Raw genomic sequence first — 23,296 nt, forward strand, 5'->3', positions numbered from 1 at the left:
CAGATATTTAGATGAGATTTTTTCCCCCTCTAACAACAGCCAGCAATATATAGGTTATTGGATTAAAGTCAACAACAGTTGTCAATCATCCAGCTGTTACACATCTGAAGGTTGTATTCAGAGTTGTGCCTTAGTTGCCTTACATGTTTTCTTTTTCTTTTTGTCTGTCTGCCCTGTGATTTCACCCAACATGTGAAATGCCACAGGTGGCTGCGGGCTGTACGCCAAGCTATCAGCGGGATACCTCAGCTGGCAAGTTGAATGCTGTGATATTTACCTCAATTACCCAGCGTGCAACTGAGGCAAATTATATGCAGATCATCATCTGTAAATAAGAGATAGTGCTCTTCCCCTCGTGTAAATTAAGTAACAGCACATACAACCCTCAGAAGCTAACACAAGACACATTTGTCTCCCTGGTTTTTTAATAGTAAACTTGGCAGGTCTTTTTTTTTTTTTTTTTTTTTTTTAAATCTTCTTGCAAATTGGACTGCCACAGCACAGTGCCACATATTGGACTTTGCTGCTAATTCCTCGCTATTTCTGTCTCGAGTGATTAGTCACTAATTGTTGCTTCAATCAAACACCTGCATGTCTTACTTTAAGTCAGGTCCAGCCTTTGTTATCCAGGCCCAAGGTCAAACACCTCACACAGGACTCTCCTCTCACTTCTGAGTCATGCAATTTGAGTTGTCAAACAAAACCATCCCACTTTTTGTATGTGTGTGCGTGCATTTGTCTCCTTTAGCTTGCAGCCAGCTCTGTAGCACTACACAATTCAAAGCTGTATGCAGTGCAGTTTGAAGAGGATTATGATTATATCAGGCCTATTTACTATTTCATGTGGCTCTTGATGATACTTTGTACTCAGCCTACTCAGCTTATTACTTTCTCAATGAATAACAAATGAGTTGTCAAATAAAAGGCAAATAAACACAGGGCTAAAGAGAAGCCGATACAAATATTTCATTAGAACATATGTGGGGAAAAATAGGTTTGGAAAATCAAGCATTAAATTCAAATACTAAAGTGGGGGCATACTTTGCCTCTCTGAGCATCTCACGCCCCCCTTTTTTTTCCTCTCTTGTCTGCTCTTACACGGGCACATGCGGCGTCTTGCCTACTCATCCAAACAAGAGGACAAATTACTTTAATTATGGAGTAATTGCAGAGTCTTGTGTTAATTAAATCTTTATCAGTTCAAGTAAGTGGATTGCTCCCACATGGAAACCATGCAGTGACGTGCCGCCTTGCTCTCTCCCTCCTCCCCCTTCTGCTCTGTCTAAATTTTCAGTCTAAAACCATCTTTTATTCACAGCCTCACCCGACTCTAACGTCTCCTCACCCCTGCGTCTCACACTGAAATGATTGGGATTAGCATGATTTGGGGAAAGGGTGGGAGGGTGGCAGGGGTGGGGTTGTTTTACCAAGTCTGTCGGCAGCCAGCTGTTTCTTAAAAATACCACAACAAACATGATAGCACCGACACGAGGGAGTGTCCTCACGCTGGAAAATGAGATACAAGATTTATCTCAGGTTCCTGGTGTTTGACAAAATTGAATCCTCTCATTTTAATTGCTCTCGACTAGGTGTGCAGCTCCAGGCGATGAAAACAGGAGCTCTGTATGTTGTCCCTTGTTCTCCGCAGACTATTATGTTCCATTGTGCAAAATGCCGATTATGATTTGCTTTATCCTTGTCATCTATCTTATTTAGGATCATTTAAGTAGCCACATGTTACAAAGGAACAGCAGTCAGCCCTGTTATTATGTGTGTTTGAGTCCCCTGCTTGTTGTAATGAGAACTGGATCACAGAGGAGAATTAATCTCTCTGAAGACCTATTCTGTGGTTCAAGGCCTCGCTACATGTACATTTTACAGGGAATGGTTGTATTTTTTCCACTTGCAAAAGAGCACAGCGTTAATGCTTGTTGTTTCTCGCAGCTTTGTCTTTTGACTAGTATTTGGGCCAGGCTGTGTGGAGCAAAAGAGAGGCAGCTTTAAATGAAAGGACACAGTGAACGTACACAGAGAAGAATGATCTAACTTTATTAACCAAATTTTGTTAAAAACACACAAAACATGAACAAAAACATAAAATTACCTTGTTACGATTCCAAATGATATTCCCAGAGCGATGTGACCAAACATGCATTAACCTGTTTTTTTATTGGACAAAAAAGTGAGACTGTTTTTCAGGGATGTGAAAAGTAGTTTGGCACTATGTACTGTAATTACATGTTATACACTTTTATGGTGCTCACTGTACACTAATATCCATGGGCTGATATATTAACAGCATGCATCTGAATGAAGACAAATAAGTCAGAAAGAACCAGAAACAACAACAAGAGATCCACTCCCCCGGTTAATGTCTGTGGGTTCCAGGCTTCAGCCAATCGGCGCAGCATGCCAAGGATTCTTGACAACGTATTAAAAATTAGCATTTTATTTATGATTATGTTAATTTGTCCAATTGCATCTGAGACTTTGCCAAAGGGGGAGGAGGTGGTAGGGCTGTGTATAAAACTGTTCCACCCCCTCAATTAAAGCTGAGAGTGCGCACATCAAATGCATCTTGATTGTTTTATTTCATATGCATTGCAGTGGCCCACAGAGCCAATGTTATGAAAAGTACATCCTATCCAGTTATTTCTCACCCTGTCTGCATGCTGCCCATTGATTGTAAGCGAGAGAAGGTTGAGTAAACATGGCTGCTCTTTTTGCAAGTGCAAATACTGCAGAGTTTTAATCTTTCTGCGTCAACACAATGTACAATTTGGCTCGTGGACACCGCCAATGTGCAGCTGTTTAGCAGAGAGAATGTTTATGAGTCGACGAATGGGTGTAATGTGGCTGTGAAGCAGATTCAAACGGGCTTAAGTGGATTACACCTCATTTCAAGGATGCTTAAGGTAAGATTAAAACAGATATGTGGTAGGTTAAGTGAGGAAAATACAAAATCAAATAGATGGAACTGCAGTCAGCCACTTTCTCATGCGTGGCTGCTCTTTTTCTGTATGTATAGCATTGAGTTAAAAAAAAATCAGCAACAAAAATCTGAGACAAAATGCTAATTTTTCATGTAAAAAGGACTCGGCAAAGAAAGCATACGCACATTTTAAACAACAGTTTTGCTCCACTAGACCGTCACAATTCACCGTTAATGCCCTTTCTTATCTTATGCTACAAATCCCCAGAGCTGGAACATTAGAACTCTCTAATCATGCACGCTGGCACACAGTGTGGGCACTCCACACAAACACAAACACACGCATACAAAGTCACACACCTCACATACAATCTGAAAAAGATAATGAATTTAATACTGCTGCTATTACAGTCAACTAATGTTTGTTAATAGCCTGCCGCCATATGGAGCGAGGGCCTCAACCATGTGGGTAATTCCTCTCTTTGGACAAGCTGTCAATATAAAGGCCCTGCGTTTATTTTGTGAATGCATGGGATAGAACGGGGGGTGGGGGGGGGGGTCTTAATCCAGCTGGCTCTCTAATGATTTCTCTGTGCCCCAAATATGAGCTACATGGCTGCGAATGTGCCTACAGTTGTGTTTTATCTCAAATATCAGAGCTGAAATGTGTCCATATTGGCGCTCCAATGAGCATTTGCGCATATGTGTACAGTTTGGGTACAAGACTAGCTTTCTATGTGGTAGGGGCTAATGGAAGTGATGGTTTTAGAGAGAAGTCTTTATGACGTGCCTGATTACCCCTCACCCCCCACCATCCACCACCACAAATTCATCCCATCTCCTCCCCACATCCCTCTTGCCAGCACTGCACCCCAGTGGATAACCAAGCTTGGATTAGCAGTGACATCACACTGAAGAGATGGCTGAGCCCCAGTATGAGGAAGGGTGAGTACTTTGGTTTGTGTGTGTCAGATGGGTGTGAGTGTTATGTGTGTGTTCAAGTCTGATTAGACGGTGAGGGTGGTGGTGAGAGGGACGGGAGGATTAGAGAGCCATCTGAGAGTTGGTTAGGTGCTGACACCACTCCACCTCACCAAGGGCTCAATTTACTGAAGGATCAGAGTCATTTATGGTGGGCTGGGATTATTATCAGTTCAATAGGGCAATTTCTTTATTACAGTCACCTCTCAACCTGTGAAATATGGACACTTGTGATACATTTACAAATTCGTGTATCTTGTTTCTGGCATAATCTAGTGCTCTACTGTGCACGTAATTGTGCATTTGAAGCAGGTACTGTAACAGCTTTAATATAATAATGTTTTAATCCAGTAATAATGCCATTTTCACTGTAAGGCTTAAAACAACCCCTCCAAATGAGGGAAGGCAGGCTATGTTTGAGTTGAGATACTCAGCAGTCCCTCTCAACTAAAGCTCTTGAAATGCACTGAGAAATCATATGCATTAGAAAATGCATATTTGCATGTTGATCCTTCAAAATGGTGCCTGGCAATGAATAGTAATCACAAACAGCTGGTTTGAACCTTTAGACTTTAACACATACTTTTCATTAGCATATGTAGTTTCAGTTTACAAGTTAGCCAGATTGAGAGTTCTTTCCATTTCTGTACATTTTAGCACACAATATTATACTTGGAAGAAAACCTGAAAACTTGAGTATGTTTTTAAATTTATGAGTAAAGCGCAAAAAGGAAAGGCTTTCAATTTTTAGACTAATTTTGACAGAAAAATAAACTGTCGTGCTAGCGTAAAGATGCAGACCCAACCCCTCTCCGTTCAGCTCTGTGAATACAAGTGATGAAAGAAGACTGATGTACATTCCTGAATGACATTGAGTGAACCAGGAAGTAGTCATAACCATGTTGCTTGGCCAACACGTCCGAGATAAAACACTGGTCGTCCTCATTTGAAACGCTCGTTTTTGTTTCCCTTTACAAAGCAAGAAACAGCAATTCAATGAGTAATGCAACTTATGAGGAAAGCGTGTCCGGTAATATCGCGAGGTTAGCCAGTCGGCGTGAATGTGGCTGCTACTTTCCGCGGGCAGGAAGGACCTAACTCAGCACACTCTCCTGCAAGTGTGCTGAAGACTATGCAAAGGTTGTACTTAGAACTAAATTAAATTTACTTAATCTCTACCCAACATCGTTTTAGACGTAGATCAAAGTTTTATTTATACCCCGAAGGGTCTGGAATACATGGACGCTAACGTTAGCTCGCTAGTTAAGAGACATTTCAGTGAAAATCGTCCGTATTTCCCCTGAAAGAAACAAAATGTCCGCGGAGCACAGAGCAAGCTGGATACTGACAGGCACCGTGGTCGCTTGTGTCGCCGCTCTGTATGTGCCCTGTGTGCAGAGGACGGTCCCCGGTGGAGACTCAGGTTGGTGCTAGCAGGCTAGCTAACGCTCATTTGGTCACGTGGCTTTGTTGTGTTGCCGGGAGCCAATCATATTGCACCTTGTTGATGAAACCGCTGCAGCTTGACTGGTGCTGTCCATGGTGCTGCAAGTGCAGGTAAAGCGACGTTTGTCGACGTGACAACGTAAACAAACACATGCCAGACTTTGAGATACACATATATAAATTGAAAGAATCATTCTTTCATTCATGTTTTTAAATCGTCCGCGGTAAATACGAAAACCTCTAAATGAGACACTAATACCTTTTTTACTTCCAGTGTTTAAGGCTGATTTTGGAATCAACGCTGACTGGTAAAGACAAAAGGCATTATTTCATAATATTCAGTCACTGTAATTAACAAATAATGCAAAAATATACACGACTATCTGTATTTATTTCTTTGTTTTCTTTCTTATTCTTTTAAAATATCTTAACGTCAATTATCTTGACGTAAGTTGGTGGTGCTGTAAAGAACAATTTCCTGTCCTATTTGGGATGATGTAGTTTAATGTAGCTTATGCTTTTCTGTTCTTTAAACTCAGCTGCTTTTAGTTGTACTTGTACTTGTTTACTTGTAATTCTATAACATAACTTATTTGGATTTCGTTGAAGTCTGTAGAGGTATAACAGTTCTCCAAAGTCACAGTTTGGTTCACACCTATTTTTATTAAGAGTGAATGAAAAGGAAACATTTTAACGACTTAAATGTGATTCAGTCGTTACTATAAAAATATGCTTTGACCCAATGTTACCTGCTACACATACGTACAATGGTACTGTAATATAAAATTGCAATTAAAAAAAAAAAAAAGATCAAATAATTGCATATTATGTTTTTCAGAACTGTTAACATTTTCATTTTATTTTGTGACATATTAATTAATTAATTTTTTAACAACGGATGCTCTTCCTGATACAATCCCAAAAGGTATTTGTGTCTCTCGCCAGACCGAACCAGCAACCTTTTGTTTGCTAGATGTTTTTGCAAACCATGTTTGACTCACACCTAATTGCACTTTTCCTCCACATTTTATGCATTTTTTCATTTTTCTGACTGTTGGGTAACGCAGACACCATAATTGCTGACAAAGCACTGTTGACAGCCACTCACTACAAATAATTGTCCTTGTTTATTTAAATTCAATATTTTGTGTGCATGCATAAACCTAATTTACATTTAACACGGCTTACTGTGGACTTGAATGTATTCCACTCAGTACCTTCCGATGTGTTTTCCCAACATTCTTGTAATGCAGTTTATGAAGGAGTGCCTTGAACAATTACAAACAGTGTTTAGAAGTGATACCAAGGTTACAAACTTGTAAATTATGGACTTGAGGGCATGAAGGCTCTGCTTGTTAGGTTTTTACTGCTTTGGCGTGCGAGCTGCAGAAGGGAATGCATTTTTGCAGAATGAAAGCATAAGAAAAGCTCGGCCAGATATAAGCGAGGAGAGATGAAGCGAGAGCGGGCAATTGGAGTGCTGAGTAGCCCTGCTGGTTGTGCTGCTGTCTAACGAACAGGGCCTTTGAAAAAATGGCCAGCCCCTTCTCCACAGTGTTTAGGGACGGTGCAGGATGCCCGCTCTGATAGTGCCAGCTGAACACCCTTCCGAATTCTCCAGGTCTCCGTCTCTGTGTCCTAATCTCTTTAGGTGTGATGTGCCCTGGAGAGGCTTGAGCGCAGCCCCGCGGGTACGCTGTTGTCTAGGAATGTGGAGTGTGGAAATGATGGGGATTATGGGAAGACTGGTGTGGGTGCCCATGCTCCACAATCACAAAGACTCTTGGCACCCATGCTGCTACCCCGTTGAGTCAATATTTTCCCTTTTTAGTATTGGGGCTGCAGAACTGCATCTCTGTTGCACTGAGATGGATGTTTTGGCTTGGTATTAGTTTGAGTTTCAGTGTTGAATGGTGTAAAAGTGTGCCACTTCTAAGGGGGAAATGAGTGAAATTGAGAAGCCGATGAAGGATGAGAAAGTGTGATGTTAAATGATGGCAGGTAGCTGGCGGCTCGTGCCAGGTGAAATGGAGCTGTGGAAACATTTAAGCTGTGCAGGTGGAGGAGTTCTGACTTCATGGTCCATTAGACTGATAAGAGTTAGGGCTCCTCATGTGGCAGAAATTTAGGCATCGTAATTCACTGTATCAGCAAGGTTGCAAAATATGAGAGGAAACCAGTGCCATCTGAAATCCAGCCCTTCTGTTTTGTAAAGGTTGTTACTGCATCCCTGCTCATGTCCCTACTGTGCAGATGTTTGTTTGTTTGTTTGTTTGTTTTTAAATATATGTAACAGCACCAACAGCTGCTCAGATTGAAACAGCGTGTAGTGTCTTACGGATTCGACATAGCTTGTAAAAGTGATAGAGTCTGCAAGAAACAAGGCCAGCGTTTCATTGGATGTGTTTGACGGAGGAAGGGACTACCCGTCTGGTACCAGTAGAGGGGGCTGTCCTGAACCTAAACATTTATCAATGTCATTTAATCTGAACCAAATTTCAATTTTCATGAGTGGGAGATGCAAACATTGGGTGAGAAATCAGTATAATTTGAAATGCTCTGGGTGTATTCTGGCACAAATGGGTTTGTGCCCAGATACATTAAAGCTCCCTCAAAAAGCTTTTAGGGGTTTTCTTTTCACTTTGTGCTGCGCCTCACACAGAGCTTGTCAAAAAATTGTGCAGCCGGCTTTTATTTTTACAGCTTACTTCATTCTGTGACTGTCACCGGCGTAGCCTTTCTGTTTGTGCCCAACGGACTAAACGAGACATTGAGACATTAGGAGTGTGGGAGCAGGAGAGAGGCACGTAGAGCAGCAGAAGAAAGAGGAGAGGAAAGGACCCTAATGCATGGGGAGGATGGGACTGGAAGCATTATTCTCAGATCTGCATATGTGTGTCTTTGTGTGACAAGGCATTGGAGGGGGAGTCTAATGGTTTGTGTGTATGTGCGTGTGTTTATATCTGTGTGTATGTGCCGGAGAAGGGAGGGAGGCATCGGGGGAGAAGTGAAAGATGAAGAGAATGAGCGTGCCGCTTAGGAAATGTCACACTGGGAAGATTTGCAGGTTTTGATCCTGGCAAATTAATGCAAAACCCCAGTGCAAGTATTTGATTTGGGAAAACTTTGGGAGCAGACTTGTCTCTTAATAATAATTATTGGGTTTACATTAATTTCCTCCCCTATTCTCTTCCACAGGAGAGCTGATCACCACTGCTTGTGAGCTGGGGGTAAGTATTAGCTGTATTGTTTAATCAATTCACTCATTAACTCTTATAAGCATTAAGGAAGTTTAATTAAGCATGGGCAGAAAGCAGATTAATTTACTTTCAGTCCACAGGTTTTTCCCCTTCTTTTCTATACACTTATTTTACTAAGTTGCAAGTAGAGAATGCTATAATTTGCAACCCGTTTTTCAAATCCAATTAAAGTCAATGGTAAGGCGATGGCTTTTGTAGGCTTTGCCTTATGTACGGTATAAGGCTTATTATATCCACCCCTCTTTTTTGTGTGTGTGTGTAAGCCGCGAAGAATGAACTAAATCGGGTTAACAGTTATAATAAGTTTTATTATTTAATAAAGTTTATTACGCCGCTGTGATCCTTTTAGGGAGGCTGTGTCGGTGTCACTATGCCAGTAATCCTGCCGTTAGTGCTGCAGTCCGTGTGGCCTGCCTGTCTGCCTTTCAGGCCTCCCCAGGGCCTTGCAGGCCATCTCTGGGACCCAGGCTGCTGGCCCCCCTCTTCTGATCCCCAGAGCTTGAGAGTTCTCCTTCTCTTTGCTCCCTGTGGCCTTTATCGCTCAGCTGTCCTTTAGCTGCATGTCTGTACACTGCTGTCAGCCCACACAGTCCTTCCTCATGCTCTTAATCGCTCTTCATTTTGGTGACGTTACCCACCTGCGTGATGCTACCATTTAGTTCACCACTCTCGCTGCTGGAGCTTTTCTCTTTCTCTCATATTTACAGCCTCGCTTTTTGCTCATCGAGTTATTGCGACGCGCCTTTTCCATTTCCAGCTCCTCACTCAAATTTTAGCAAAGCTGTTTGCATGTCTGCAAAAAGATCCTTTGCCGTGTTCGAGGTAACTGGTGAGTCAGTCACACTCTCACCTTTCGGCTTTCTGTTCATTCGAAGAGCTGCCCCTTCTCACTGCCTGCATGCTTTGTGTTATCTGTGCCAGGGAATGAGTCTGTGTTTAATGACTGAGTCCTTATCTGGGTGGAAGAGACTTAGTGGCTAATTGCTGCGATTGCCAAGATCTCCCAGGCGAAAATGACTACGGCTCTGCGGTGGTTTGGGGGTTGAGGCTGGCGAGCACCACGTGTTATACCACGGGCTCTAGGGAGCTGCACTGTCCTTGGGAAGAGGCCCGCAGCAAAGAAGTGAGAAAAGGGGAAAAGAAAGGGAGTGTAGGGCTCTCGTATGACAGCACAGTCAGAGTAAAGCCAAGCAGGATGTTTCTGACTCCTCACAAAATTCACGTGTGCTTACCTGCTGAGGATAAAATGTTGATACAGCAATATATTAAATCCCTTTCTTGTGCGATAGAATTACAGATATGGTACACTGTTGTTAAAAATCAGAGTTTTTAAAAGTAAATTTTGTAGGGACTCTCCACACAGTCCCGATGTACCGGAGTCACTACCAGCGCTTATCACATAATTAAGGGAAAACAGAAGCTGAAGAAGAAGAAATTTAAAAGGGGAAAAGAGAGCTGAAAAACTAAACAGTTTCATTACTGAAATGGAGTAAAAGTAATTCATAGTGATGCACACTGGCACTACATTGCAGGGAATAAATACATTTTTTCTTCTATTTGTCTTCTGTTTTTTAAAGTTGCACAGTTAAGGTGCATATATCATTGATTATTGTCTCTTAATGTATAAGGTATTGTGATACAATCATCATCGTGGTAAACCTATTGTGATAGCATCACATTGTGAGCTATTTTTACACATACTGCAGCTCTTTTTCTAAACATCAGTGGTTTGCCTGCCAGATCTCTGGGATTGTGCCAGTGTGTGAATAGCAGATCACTGAATTTAACAGTAGTGAGCAGAATCACGTGTTTTTGCCCCTTACTCACTTTATCAAAGCTGCTTCCCTTCCGAAACCAAATGGAGTATTTCCTCTAGTATAGCAGTAAGAACGCATCTCCAGCTACATGCAGCATGTAAGAAAGGAGCACCTGATAAAAAGTTCACGTGTGAAATGGCCCTTGTCTTTGTTTTTGTGTCTTTAGGTGGCCCATCCTCCAGGATACCCACTCTTCACTCTACTGGCTCACATGGCTATGCGTCTGCTGCCCTCACTCTCTCCAGCCCACAGCGTTAACCTGATGAGTAGCCTCCTGGGGGCTGCAGCTTGTGGTGGCTTCTGCATTACTGTCTGCAGGTAGGCATATGAAAAATGTGTTTCCCAATTCCAGAATTTCTTGATGCATTATGTTCTGTTCTGGGATTTTAGTTATTGTATAAAAAATTACATTGGTGCACTCTGCAATCGAGTAGGTATCAGTAACTGAAGTACTAAATTCTCAAACAGAACTTTAAGGAAGGCACAAAGAGCCTCCCTCCTTCAGCAGAGGAGCCTTCTGGTGACTAACTCACATCAAGGGAAGTAACAATAATAAGAAGACATTTTTGAGTGGCGGCAGTCTTTAAACATTCCCCTACTGACTTTTTGCATCGTGAAGCTGTCTGGAACAGAAAGTGGTATTTTTGGGCCCTGACTGACAGGCAGTGGTCTCCCTGATCCTCTGTTCAGTATTCAGAAGCAGAACCCAGTCGCCGTCCTCCCTCCCAGCACCTTACCCTCCCTGTTTACCTATCAGCCACCCGTTGTGAGAATGCGTGTATGTGTATGTATATCCCAATTATTGTGCCCTCCACCCCCCCAAACCTGAATCCCTGTTCTTCTGCCCCCCCCACTGCCCAGCATGCTCCCAATCCTGACATGGCACGATTTCTAATCTCTCCCCTTCTTGCCTCCTGGGTCTGAGAGGAACAGGATCACTCTCTGCGCTCCTCCCTCTCCCCTCTCGTCAACTACCTCTCCCCTCGCTCAGTCATAAACACAGTTTACGGTCCCCGCATTGCCATCTACCCACCCTGCAGCTTCGCCTGCTGCTGACCGTATCATGTAAGGAGTATTTTACCCCTTCCTGCTTTGTCTGTGTGTTTATCTTGCATGGTTAACCAGACTGCCTTACATCACACTTTTTGCTGATTTTAGTCATTTTCCACACTGCATTTTGGTGGCAGCTTAGTGTCAACATTTTACCTTTTTGTCCCTCTTTGTGCATACTGGGCTGTTTCCAATCATGTCATATATTTCTAAGTTACTATTTCCAGAATAGAAATTGTTGAATATGATGTAATTTCTTCTTGCTGCACACCTTGGCAGGCTGTGAGGACTCTGTGATAGCAGGAGGACAGCAAGTGAAAATGAAATTGTATGTGTTATAAAGTGCGCAGTGCTGGGCCGGCTTCCTGTGTGCTTGGCCAGTGTGTGCGATGTGGCAGGAGGTCTGGAGAAGGTCAGGGTACAGGGTCATCCCTGCTGAAGTAGGGCAGGGACTGGAGAGGGAGAGCTACCCAGGGGACTGGCCTTAAGCCCAGACTGCATCAGTCTTAGACCCTGCCCTATCTTACTGTCTCTGAGAGGTGAACCAACGGCTGCCAGCTTTCACCAGTGTTCCCAGGACAAGGCAAAAAGGACAAAACAATAAAAAGAGGGTTAAAAAAGGGGGGGGGGGGGGGGGTGTTAAAACACTGCACTTCTTCGTCATGCTTTAACTGGACATCCTTATTGCTTCCCTGGTATTCAGGCTTTTGATTGGACTCCGTTCTTGGCCAGACATTTACAGTTATTTTGAGGGCCGAAAATATCCATGCTGTCTGCTGATATTTGGCTCCTATTTTGCATGTTAACCGTAGCCCCAGTTTATAATCTCGGGGGATTTAGATCCAGTTGTGGATTATGGTCAAGTAAAAAGTCATTAAAAGGCTCTGCAACCCCCCTTACCCACAACCGCCAGCTAGGGTTGATGAGTGGTGAGGACTTCATCCAGAGCGCACAGTTACACCATATAAGCTCTTAAGTGTGAATGTATAATCTACGCTTCCAGTTTAGAGAAATAAGCATAAAAGGTTTTAGTCATTATCTGTTCAGGGCCTAGACTGGGATGAGCTATGAGGCTGTGGATCAGTTGGCACACTCAGGTTACTGGGGGGTTACTGGAGAGGGCAAAAGATGAGAGAACTGGGCGAGGGTTCCCGGATGGTCGAGACCTGCTTCTTGGTTCTGGCGTGCAGGGCATTTGTGTGATTTAACCCTGTCAACAATACTGGCATAAATGCCACGGCCATGCAGAGACCCTCTGTTCAGGCCTTTCCCTCAGATGAAATGCCAAAACTGACCAGCCGTTCATACCTGCTCTGCCCTTGTAGTGAGTGTGCTGTGTCCCAACATAATTAATTTCTTAAATGTCATTTGTTGTTTTTGTCCCTTTGTTGGCCCTCCTAAACAGTTTTTTTTGTAACTACTTCTCATTTTTTTGCTTTTCATTTGCTGGGAAATAGGCCGACCTCACCCTCCCAAACAAATTATTGCTTTGTGAAATTATGTTCAGATGGCAAAATATTTTGAAGTTAATACGGGTACTCGAAGTCAGTTTCTCTCAAATAATAAATGGTAAGACCTTGAAATTCATCTGGAATATACCCAACATTGTGAGCCTTTGATGTATCAATTTAAATTAGTCGGCCAGATTGCCGTGTTTAATGTGGGGGAATGTAAGTTGATAGGCTTGGAAGCCACTTCTCTCTCTTGCATAAGTTTAAATGTAGCAATTTAGCTTCCCTTTGATTTGTCAATTACAGTTTTCTTTGCTTGATCATATAGTTTGATGGCCGAATTGCATGTCTTGTTATGTTTTCACACCACGGCCTGACAAGCCTTTGAGGATGGTGGACGTAATGATAATTACTATCGATTGCACTTGGAGGTTCACAGAGAGAAACATTTGGCTGGTGGAATGCTAAAGGCCTCAGCTGTGAGTCTCTGGAGGAATGCGTAGCGGGATAATCCAGACAGCTCTGTATTTTGTGCTCTCTCGTTTCATAGTTTATCTGCTAAAGCTGCTCTGAATCTCTGCTACCTGAGAGGAATCTCTCTCCATTCCCCAGCTTATCCCGAGACACCGCGAGCAGACACGTTAGCGAGCTGACAGCCATCACAGCAGAAAAACCCCCCCAACTTCGCCCCGCTCAGTCATCAGCACTTTTCGGTTTGATCACATGATTACATAACAGGCCCGTTGAAGCACACCAAACGTGTCTGGCCTCCCTCTTTCCCCGGCGGCCCTCGAGAGAAAAACCGCACACCTGCGAAAGGCTCCCCTGCCAAGAGCTAGCCCATGTGGCACAGCTGACACCTCAGTGGACGGGAGGGTGGGCGTGGTGCCATCCCCTGCCGCATGCTGCATCCCCAGCTCCTTATAAGGACCTCCACCATATGGTCCCGATGGTGCTTTCTCTCCTTGCTCAGGTGGGTTGTTTTTCCAAAGGGGTGGGGTTGTGTGTGTCTTGTTGAGGTCGTGTCAGGAGCGACGTGTGGGGGAATTGTTTTTAGCAACCACTGATGTGGGTTTGTATCCAAAAAACAGCTGAACAGAGTTGTTTTATTGGGTAATGCTCTCACCTCTTCCTGTAGGTGGCAAGGATGCCCCTCCCTCTCACGTCTGCTACTCTTGGATAAAATCTTCAGCCCAAGTATCCATAGAGAATACACCCATTACTGTTATTTTTTGAAATTTATTTATGAAAATGCAGAAGACAATTTTAAGTTTGTCTGTTTAAAAGGCCTCAATCGCTGGACCTTTTGTTCCTATTCTGCAGTATCTCATCCGTCACATTGTAGTCCAACAGACCTCCTTTACTCCCACCCTCCTCAGCATGACCAATGGTTCCCCCAGGACTCATCCTCTAATACAGTTAAACAGATGTCTAATGAAGATGTTATTTCCTCATTACTGGCTACGGGATGGGGATAGAGCGGAGGAGGGAGGAGGGCTAGATAGACAGCAGAATACAGTACCAGTTTAATATTCCTTTTGCCCGTGGGCCCGAGATTGTGTCTGCTTCGGACGTCAATATTACATTCCTCACCCACCACAGGCAGTCTTAATAAGGCACCAGGCACAGAGACGGATCAGACTCGGCAATTACAATTCACCCAGAATTAGTTAATGGAATCTATACAGCAACATTTATGTATCACTGGTGTGTGCCTAATGACTTTGTTGGAAAAAAGCAGCAATAAAAAATGGCATTCAGTGAATTGCATAAACACGGGATTTTTCTAAATTGTTTTTTTTTTTTTTTCACCCCCCTCTTCCTGTAATTTTTGTGTGTTGGGTGGAGATTAAGATGGCATTCTGGGAGAAATTGTCATGTCAGTGGCTGCATTGTTTGAACAGAATTGTGGTGATTAATTTTACACGCACTTGTAGCGCTGGAGCGCTTTCTTGGAGGAGGGGTGTCTGAGCGGCAGAGCCAGGACCCGTGTTTACCCTCCTTTCAGCGCAAACAGACAGCGTCTTCTTCATACACCGCACGGGGGAAGGAAAGATGGGGAAGTGCTTGGTTTGGAGACTTGATAGACTTTTTTTCCCCTCCTGAAACATACAGTGTGGACGTCAGTTAGAAATCAGATTTTCTCAGTTAGTTCTTATTGTAGTTTAAGATGAAATAATCAGGAAAAATATCATAAACAGCCGTCATTCCAGTGGTCATTCCACCAGCTAGCAAAGTTAAAATATATATGATAGGTAATTATAATCAATATTTTATCTATTAAAGGGAAGTGAAAGGGTAACTGTATGGATGTCAGTGCTGCCATATTACTAATATCAACAGTAATATCACCATATAACACGATTGTTATGTTTCTGTTTAAATAACCATATAAAATAAATATAGCATTGCATACCTAAACAATTGTGCAGCTGATAGATGATGAATTTATAAAAATCACAACAACAATTACTCTCAAGCATGAATTAAGCTCTTGACTCTACATGTAATACTGCACATTGCATATTTTTTTTTAGATTTTAAACTCCAGTGTCGTGTTTTTTGAAGTGCATCTTTTGTTGATAACCCAGAAATCTACAAATCTTTCTGCTCTCATGTGACAAAAGAACTTAATCCATATGAACTCGAAACAGCAGAAATGTATAAAATCGTAAAACAGTTCGATCGTACTGTCATGATGTAATTCCTCTGAAAGAAAATTAACATTGGGTCATTTAGTAGTACTAAATCAAAGCCAATACTTTGATTTACTGACATCCCTTAATGTTTGTGTATCAGTTGCAGATTGGCTTTGAAACTTCAAAGCAATACATCATACCCCTGTCATATAATAGCTGCTAAATAGCCTGCCTGGTGTCCCGGCCAGAGGGGAGCCCTGGGGTGTTTGCTCGGGCCAGCTGGAAACCTCAGCCTCAGCCCGAGCAAGGCCACCCCCTCTCTCTCGGGCTTTTTACCCTCTTCAGGAATGTGTGATTGTTTTCCAGCACCGCTTAACCCAAACCACCACTCGGTTAGAGAACAGTGCGTTGTTGATCCGCGATGGCACAGCTGTGGTATTGTCTGTTCCCCGGGGTGGTGTGTAACAGCGGCTCTCTTAGCCAGCTCCATTGTGAAGCTTCATTCAGTGCAGAGTGCTGGTGTAGGTTTTTTGTGTGATGCTGTTTAGCGCAGACGGCCGATGCTGGCATGTCTCTGGCCCATACTGTAGAACCGAGTGTGTAAATGAGGCAGGTTCTCATTTTGACACTTCAAAGTGATTATACTGAGCCTTTATTGTGTCCTTGAAGGGGACATTGTCTCTCGTATCATTGTCATTTTTTTTTTTATTTACCTTTAATCCTCCCTTTTCAGCCTGTGCTCCTCTTTCATATTATTCAAGTTGAATTATGGATAGTTTTTTTTACTTTATTTCCAAGTTTGTGTTTCGTTTCAGGCTTTAAGTATATTGGTCATTCCTTAATTACCCAAGTGATGACGCAGGCATTTTTTGGCAGGTTGGATCAGTTCAGGGTTGAATAGTCTCGTTGTCAGCCGTGTTATTCTCCTGCCACGTCCCAACCAGTCCATTGTCACTGAGCCACAACATTTCAGTACAGCGGCAGCATCCTGCACAGCACTGAGTCGTGATAACAGGGAACACGGCCACACTGGTGTCAAAATGTGTCCTGCTTTATCCGAGCGCCCTGGGAGCAGCCAGCCTGGAGAATGAGCTGTGGAGAGGCTGACTGGGACCCAGGTGGTCCCGCGCAGACAGACAGGTCATTTACAGGCTGCACTGTACACACATCACTGGCTTCTTACTGACTGACAAGCTCTAACAGAGAGATTTGTCAGGCACTCAGGGAGAATAAAGAAGTTCAGGAACAGAAGTGTGTGCCTGTGTGTGTGTCTTTGAATATGTGACGAGTGCTGGCTATCAGACGAGCTTCAGAAGGAGGAACAGACTTGGTGTAATAACCCCTTCTTTGGGACCCCCATGACTGCTCTGCACCCCGTGCCACCCCCAAACCAGCCCCCCGCTAGGTGCATGAGCTGTGGGTTAATTGTCATGTGAGGAGGTAAAATAATGGGTGCGGGAGGTCTCTGCACCTCAACAAAAGTCCCCATCTGCATCCCCCCACCCCCCTCTAGAAACGCCACCCTTCTTCATTTTTCCTTCAAGTTACAACTAATTCCTGGAGCGGTGCAGCGAGGAAGTCGGTGCTATCGCTTATTAAGACCCACTCCTAGACGCCACAACCCCCCAACCCCATTAAGTGCATGCGCACACACATACGTGTGCTCATTCAGCAGGCTTGCCTTACAGAGAACACAGAAAAAAATAGTGGAATTAGTCAGCAAGCTAAAGTTTTTTTTTCCACCCTTCTCTCGCTCTCCCTCTCCTTTTTTTCCTGATTTACCGCGCTTTCCTCAGAAAGCTCCATTGTTCCCCTAGCCTAAGTCTCATCAGGCCTTTTGTGGCTGACTATCACAGCGGCAGGCAGAGAGCTGGAAATGTATAAATGGTATCATGCCTTGTGATTAATGGCGGTGCTTATGAGTCAGGTCTGATAACGGGCCTGCTCTCTACTCAATTTCAGATACCGTTAATGGAATCTGTCTTCTGCGATTGTAATGTGAGAGCGCCTAATTTGCTATGGAGCTTGAAGCTGTCACCGGCAAGGGATTGTGGGGTCATAAGGGACCTGGCAGCCGTTTGGCCTGCAGCTTGTATCTGCGGTGCTGAATAGAGCAGCTCTCTGCCTGTCAGTTAGCTGATAGGCTGATGAGGACTCTAAGCCACTCCACACAATGGCGGAAAGGGCCATACTGCCTGACTTCCCTAATTGTCGAGCCTGCTCATATTTCAGAGCCAGCATGCTGGGGACTGGGTTGCCTTTTTTTCCTTTTCTCTTCTTTCCCCTCTCTCTTCTTGAACTTTTTTCTTCCTTTTTCTATATTTCATCCTACATCCCGCACACTGTCTCACCCCTTTAATGCACACTTTTCTGCACTATTTTCCTTTTCTTTCCCTTCTCCCCATCATTTGTCGCCTCACTCTCTCTCCCCCTCTGTCTCTCAGTTTAGTAAGTGGTGGGTCTTAGCGTATGACAGATTATCCCAAGTTTGCTTCAATTACCGCAGAGGAGACGGAGACAGTACAGGAGAGGAGGAAGGGGAAAACTTTTGTGCACACATTATATTTAAGAAGCTGAGGATAAAGTGCTATCTCCACCACGGTGGTTTCTGTGCCAGTCTGTTCAAGATCAACCGGCTGCTCGAGAGGGACTTCTCATGATATGTGAATTACCCCAAATCACTGAGTGTTTTTCAAGGTCTTGTCCGAGAAGCAAACTTGGGTAGAAGGAAGATTATAATGGGTCCCCAAATTAGTTATAGGGAAGTGGTGGCTTTTTTGACAACAACATTTAAAATTTGTGTGAAGCTGCTGACTTTGTTATTTTCTCTCTGTTTTTTTTTCAGTGTGTCGTTGCAGTGCAGCTTAGATAAAAAAAAAAAATTGAAAAAAGCAGTTTAAGTTCTGCAGCCTTTAGAAATACTGTTTTTGAGGTTCATTTTAATGCAGTCGTTTTAAACAACTGAAACATCCAGATGGTTAAATTAGTACAATAGTTAATTTAGTTGACCAGATTGTAATTAACTTCTTGTCATTGTCCTCCGATGCAGTCCTTTCTAAAGAGTAAAAGCCTCTTCTTCTACACTTTCAGGTTGGCAGGTCCTGGTCCTGGAGCAGTGCTGGCTGGTGGGCTGTTCGCTGTGTCCAGACTCAGCTGGCAGTGGTCCATGGTGGCAGAGGTCTTCACCCTCAATAACCTTTTTATTGGCCTTCTCTTCTTCTTGACCGCCAGCTTCCGCTGTGCTGAAAATGCCACGCAGAGGAAGAAGGTAACTCAAAACACCACACAACAGATGCAACACACAGGTTATGTTTTATTCAATGTAAACGCACAATGCTGCACTGTTTTGGTTGTCCCTGTTAGATTGCACACTGGGGGGCATTATGCTGTGGCTTGGGGCTCTGTAACCAGCACACACTGGTGCTGTATGTGTTGGTCATCATTCCTTGGGTCCTTTACCGACTGTGCTCTCAAAAGGTAAGTCACAGGGTCTCTTTAAATAAAGAGAATTATAGATGGCAAAGAAGAAATAGGCTGTGTGCAGTTTTTTGACAGAAATAAAAAGACTTCAAAAACAAGATATTTTCCTCTCATATCCTCTTAAAAGCTGCTGTTTGTGAGGTGCAGCCAATCAGAGGGAAGTTGGTTTAAAGGGAGAGGAGCTAAAATGGCTTTAAGATAGATATAAATATGGATTGTTTTAAACTCTGAATTCTAAATATATGAAGCTGGAAATTAGCGCAACTTCAAAGTTACTGTTGGTCTAAGAAAAGAGGGGCTTTTAGGGCCAAACAAGGCTCTCCAGTCTTGTTGACACGCACACGTTCCATTTTACTTTCTTGCTCACGGTTTGGACAACATGAATTTAAGAACATCTTATCCTTGTATTTAAACAGGAGCTGTCTTTGCGTGGCCTTGTATCTCTGGGATTCTGTTTCCTCGCTGGCTTCCTGCCGTACATCTACCTGCCGATTTCATCCTACCTCAACACAGCCCACTGGAGCTGGGGTGACCAGACCACCCTGTCGGGTCTGTTGACCCACCTGCTGCGAGCTGAATATGGCACATTCTGTCTGGTAAGTGTTGCTTGCCTCGCTGCATTTAAACAGACCCTGACCCTGTTGGCTTAGCTTACATTGATTTTTGTTTTGCAGGCAAAGACAGAAAGCTCGGTTAACCTGACCACAATGTTGCAGTAAGTAAACAGTCTTTCTGCTGTTTGCACGTGAAACTTCCTGGTCTGAATATCGTAAACGGCACAACAAGATGGTCATTTAATGCGTATAATGACCATCAGCTAAACTCACATCATCGTTTCCCAGAACAAAGTAACATCACTGAATTTCTAGTTTTTGTGGCCAAAGCAGCACATTTAGTCCGTCTCGCAGGAAACAGTATGTTTCTCATCCATAAACTGCCCAGCATGTTTGATTTGAGTATTTCATTTCTATTTAGACAGTAGGATCTAGGATGGAGAAGGGAGGAAAGTAGGTCGATTTGATCTGAGGCACAGTGAGGGCACGTTTGGGACTAGAGATGGAAGACCCAACTGCTCTTTGCGATGGTTCTGGTGATTTACACAGGTTTAGCCACATACACACGCACACCAAGCCATTATAAGGGCCCACAGTCATTTCTGGAGCCCATCTCTTCCCTTACTTTCCCCAGCAGCTTTTGTTCTTCCCATTCCACTCTCTCCCATCAAAGCAGAACTGAACCTGCTTAGAGGGCCAAATCACTGTGTTCTCTTTCTCCAGCAGTTTGAAATGATCACTCAGCTCTGGTGTTTAAGCGTGACAAGCTGTGATGACAGACATTGCAATAGAGCTTGAGAAATTGTATTTTTCCACTCTAGCACCTCCCCACCCCCTCCACCCCATTCCCTCCCTTGCTTCCCTCTGCTACCACAACCACAGTCATCCCATTCCTGGTATCTTTCTCCAGCTGACGGGATGGGGTGCGTGTGCGTCTTAAGACCCCCCACTACCAGCCCCCCCTCTGCCAAGCACCCACCCCTTTCCATCACCCCTGCTGCTTGATGGACAAGCACACCTTCAAGATGGGGAAGAGAGGCGAACATGACAGGCATGTCGCACTGGAGACGTAAACCCACTGGAATAACTGACACGCACACACACACACGAACACACGCTCATGAGCACATTCACACATAGTGTACATTGGGAGATATAGAGACTCAATAAGCTGTCAAATAGAGATGGGTATTAAGGAAGAGGCAGGAAACTATCTCTCCGCTCGGAGCAAGCGCTGTGTGACTGACAGGCGCTGTGAGGAGAGGATGGGGCTGTGGGGGGTGGATGACACAGTCATTCGTATCTGTCAATCCGATTGAAAGGAGGAGTGCACAGTCCAAGGAGTTTGTTTTGATAGGGGATGAAGGGCATTTAATAATTGGTGTCCTTGAGTTCAGTAGCAGGGAGGCTACTTGAGCTTGTCTTCGGTGTCCGTCATGTCTCTGTGTGTGTTTGTGTGTGCAGGGCTCAGTTGGACCACTCCCTGGCAGAACTTTCACTTCCTGTCTTGGTACTGGCAGGAATGGGCTTTGCGCTCTCCTCATTGGACAGGTAAGGATGAGTTGGATGCCAGCGTGCAACACACCAAACTCTGTCACGCACATCTCAGCACCCACTTCAACTACAAAAATCTAATCCCCTGGAGTAAAAGACGGGGAACAAAACCACTGACAAAATGCTGATCTTAGAAAAAAAGAATACAAAACAACACTGAGGCACCTAACTGTCAAACTGTCACGACGCTCCACATTCAGATCAAGAGGATTTGATGTGTATTTTGGATTTTCAAAATCATGTTTGTGTGTACAAGTAAATCACTGCCTGTATGCATCTATATGTGGCAGCGTGATCCTGTAATTCATTACAGGAGAGCCTTTGCTGGGATCTGTTGGGTGGAGCTGATAAAGCCCCAGTAATGCCCCAAAGCCCCGCAGGGCACAAGCTATTCCCCTTCTCCCGAGGTGCACTTCAATAAACTTGGCTACATACACAGACAGATGATGAAGAAGAGGAAGGTCGTCTAATAGATTGCCCAAAGGAAACCCGGCAAATGCTTATTTGCCCCATGTTAAAGTGTAAGGTTATAAATATGATTTCATTTGCTTTTTAGCTATGGTGCTTGTAAGTAAGGAAAACGTAAATCAAGAAAAGCTTGAGTGATTATAAGTGTCCGGCTGACGGAGATCAGCAAATCAGTTTGTTGGCAGGAAACCTGAAAGCTTGTCTCTTCAGGTTCGGACGATGGCTTATTTTTTTGCCATGAGGGGAAATTTTTTCTTTTTGGTGTATAAGAACGTTTTACAGCTGTACTGTAATGAGTTTGTGATTCAGCGGTTGGCACCGGCTCATTATGACTCAGTCTGCATTAGAAAATCAATCATGCACCTCTTAGCTTGCTGGCAGCTACGTTTTCTCTCAGGCTTGTGATCCCCGTCCGTGCATTAATATTCTTACAGACTTATTCAAAACAAATATATTTTTACAGAGTAAATAGACAAAGTGATACATTAGACTAAAAATATGGAAATGGCAGACTGTGCATGCAGAAAAAAAAGGAAAGCTGGTTAAATATTTGTGCGCTGAATAACCCGAGGTGTCCCGTCCTAGGAGGTGTCGCTCAGTGTCCTGGCTGTTAACTGTCATGCTGGTGGTCTACTCGCTGTTTTTTGCATGGAGAGCCAACCTGGACATTAGCAGACCCTTACTGCTCGGAGTGGTGAGCTATAAGACTTTTATGTTCTCAGACATCTTTTCTCATATCATAGCTGAAGCATCACACCTTGTGCTCAGCATTGAATTACAAGTTTGTCTCAGTTTTCAATATTCTGAAATAAAACCAAAGTGACAGCAGCGTGCTGTATGTTGATGCTGATCCTGGTCCAACGGTAAAGCAAACCCAGAAAAAAACAAAGCAAAGCAAAAAAAACTACAGAAAACACTTATTTGCCTCTGTGTGTGTGTGTGTGTGTGTGTGTGTGGTATACACTTGCATGGTCACTTCCTGCAGGTTGAGCGTTTCTGGCTCCAGAGCGATGCTGCAGTGTGTGTGCTGGCAGGCCTCGGCTTGAGCTGGACTCTAGCTGGGCTGGAGAGGAGGCTGGGCTATGGGGGGTTGTGGAAGACCACAGGCTGGGTCTTCACTGCAGCTCTGCTGGCACATATGGTGCACACCAATCACAGGTGACTATTGCACACGCTAACAGTAACAAGCTTGCTGTTGTTTGGTGTGATGAAAATCTGCAGTGCTGTCGATACACAGTCAGGAATTACTGTGGTGTGCAACAGTGGTTTTCATTGCACAAGTCTAAAATGGTAGATTTCAAGCAACGAGTTTAAAATGCTGACTTTAAATTTGAAGATTTGTTGTGTTGTTGCAGTTAGACTCATTTTGGCCCCGGCCTCAGAATTGCACTGCATGTGAATGAAGACACTACCAAAGGAACGCAGAGGCAGCACTTTAAATGTATTCTCATTGTTTAATTTAAAAATCCAGCGCTCCGAACTTTAACTCCTTACAAAATCCTTACAGTTCCATTTCCACTGTTGTATATTTGCAGTAAAAGGGCTGAGTTAGGGCTTTGTAACGTCTGAATTTGGAGACAATTAGAAAACTAATTCTTAACAGCAAAGATTTTGATCACAGTGGACATAATTATTGTAGCTGCATTGTTTTTTTCTTCTACAGG

The 23,296-nt window shown here is 43.7% G+C and overlaps 1 protein-coding gene across 3 annotated transcripts in view; it reads left to right on the top strand.

Annotated features, from left to right (window-relative positions):
• Nucleotides 1-4,795: 4,795 nt before the first annotated feature.
• Nucleotides 4,796-23,296, top strand: part of tmem260 (transmembrane protein 260) — a 31,993-nt gene continuing 13,492 nt past the window's right edge. For 2 of the 3 annotated variants that reach the window (XR_014908806.1, XM_085391665.1), the window contains exons 1-10: nt 4,796-5,336; nt 8,558-8,589; nt 10,603-10,754; nt 18,667-18,844; nt 18,940-19,053; nt 19,473-19,652; nt 19,731-19,771; nt 21,075-21,161; nt 22,218-22,326; nt 22,618-22,790. Coding sequence is in view for 2 of the 3 variants with exons in the window: in XM_085391665.1 (XP_085247791.1) it covers nt 5,228-5,336; nt 8,558-8,589; nt 10,603-10,754; nt 18,667-18,844; nt 18,940-19,053; nt 19,473-19,652; nt 19,731-19,771; nt 21,075-21,161; nt 22,218-22,326; nt 22,618-22,790 (1,175 nt within the window). In the remaining variant the exon portion in view is untranslated. The remainder of the gene's footprint in view (nt 5,337-8,557; nt 8,590-10,602; nt 10,755-18,666; nt 18,845-18,939; nt 19,054-19,472; nt 19,653-19,730; nt 19,772-21,074; nt 21,162-22,217; nt 22,327-22,617; nt 22,791-23,296) is intronic. The other variant, XM_085391666.1, reaches the window with a different exon arrangement.

The sequence above is a fragment of the Rhamphochromis longiceps genome, linkage group LG19 (genome assembly GCF_057381845.1).
Source record: "Rhamphochromis longiceps isolate RC_006_pf linkage group LG19, R_longiceps_female_GT1.1, whole genome shotgun sequence".
Taxonomy (NCBI): Eukaryota; Metazoa; Chordata; class Actinopteri; order Cichliformes; family Cichlidae; genus Rhamphochromis; species Rhamphochromis longiceps.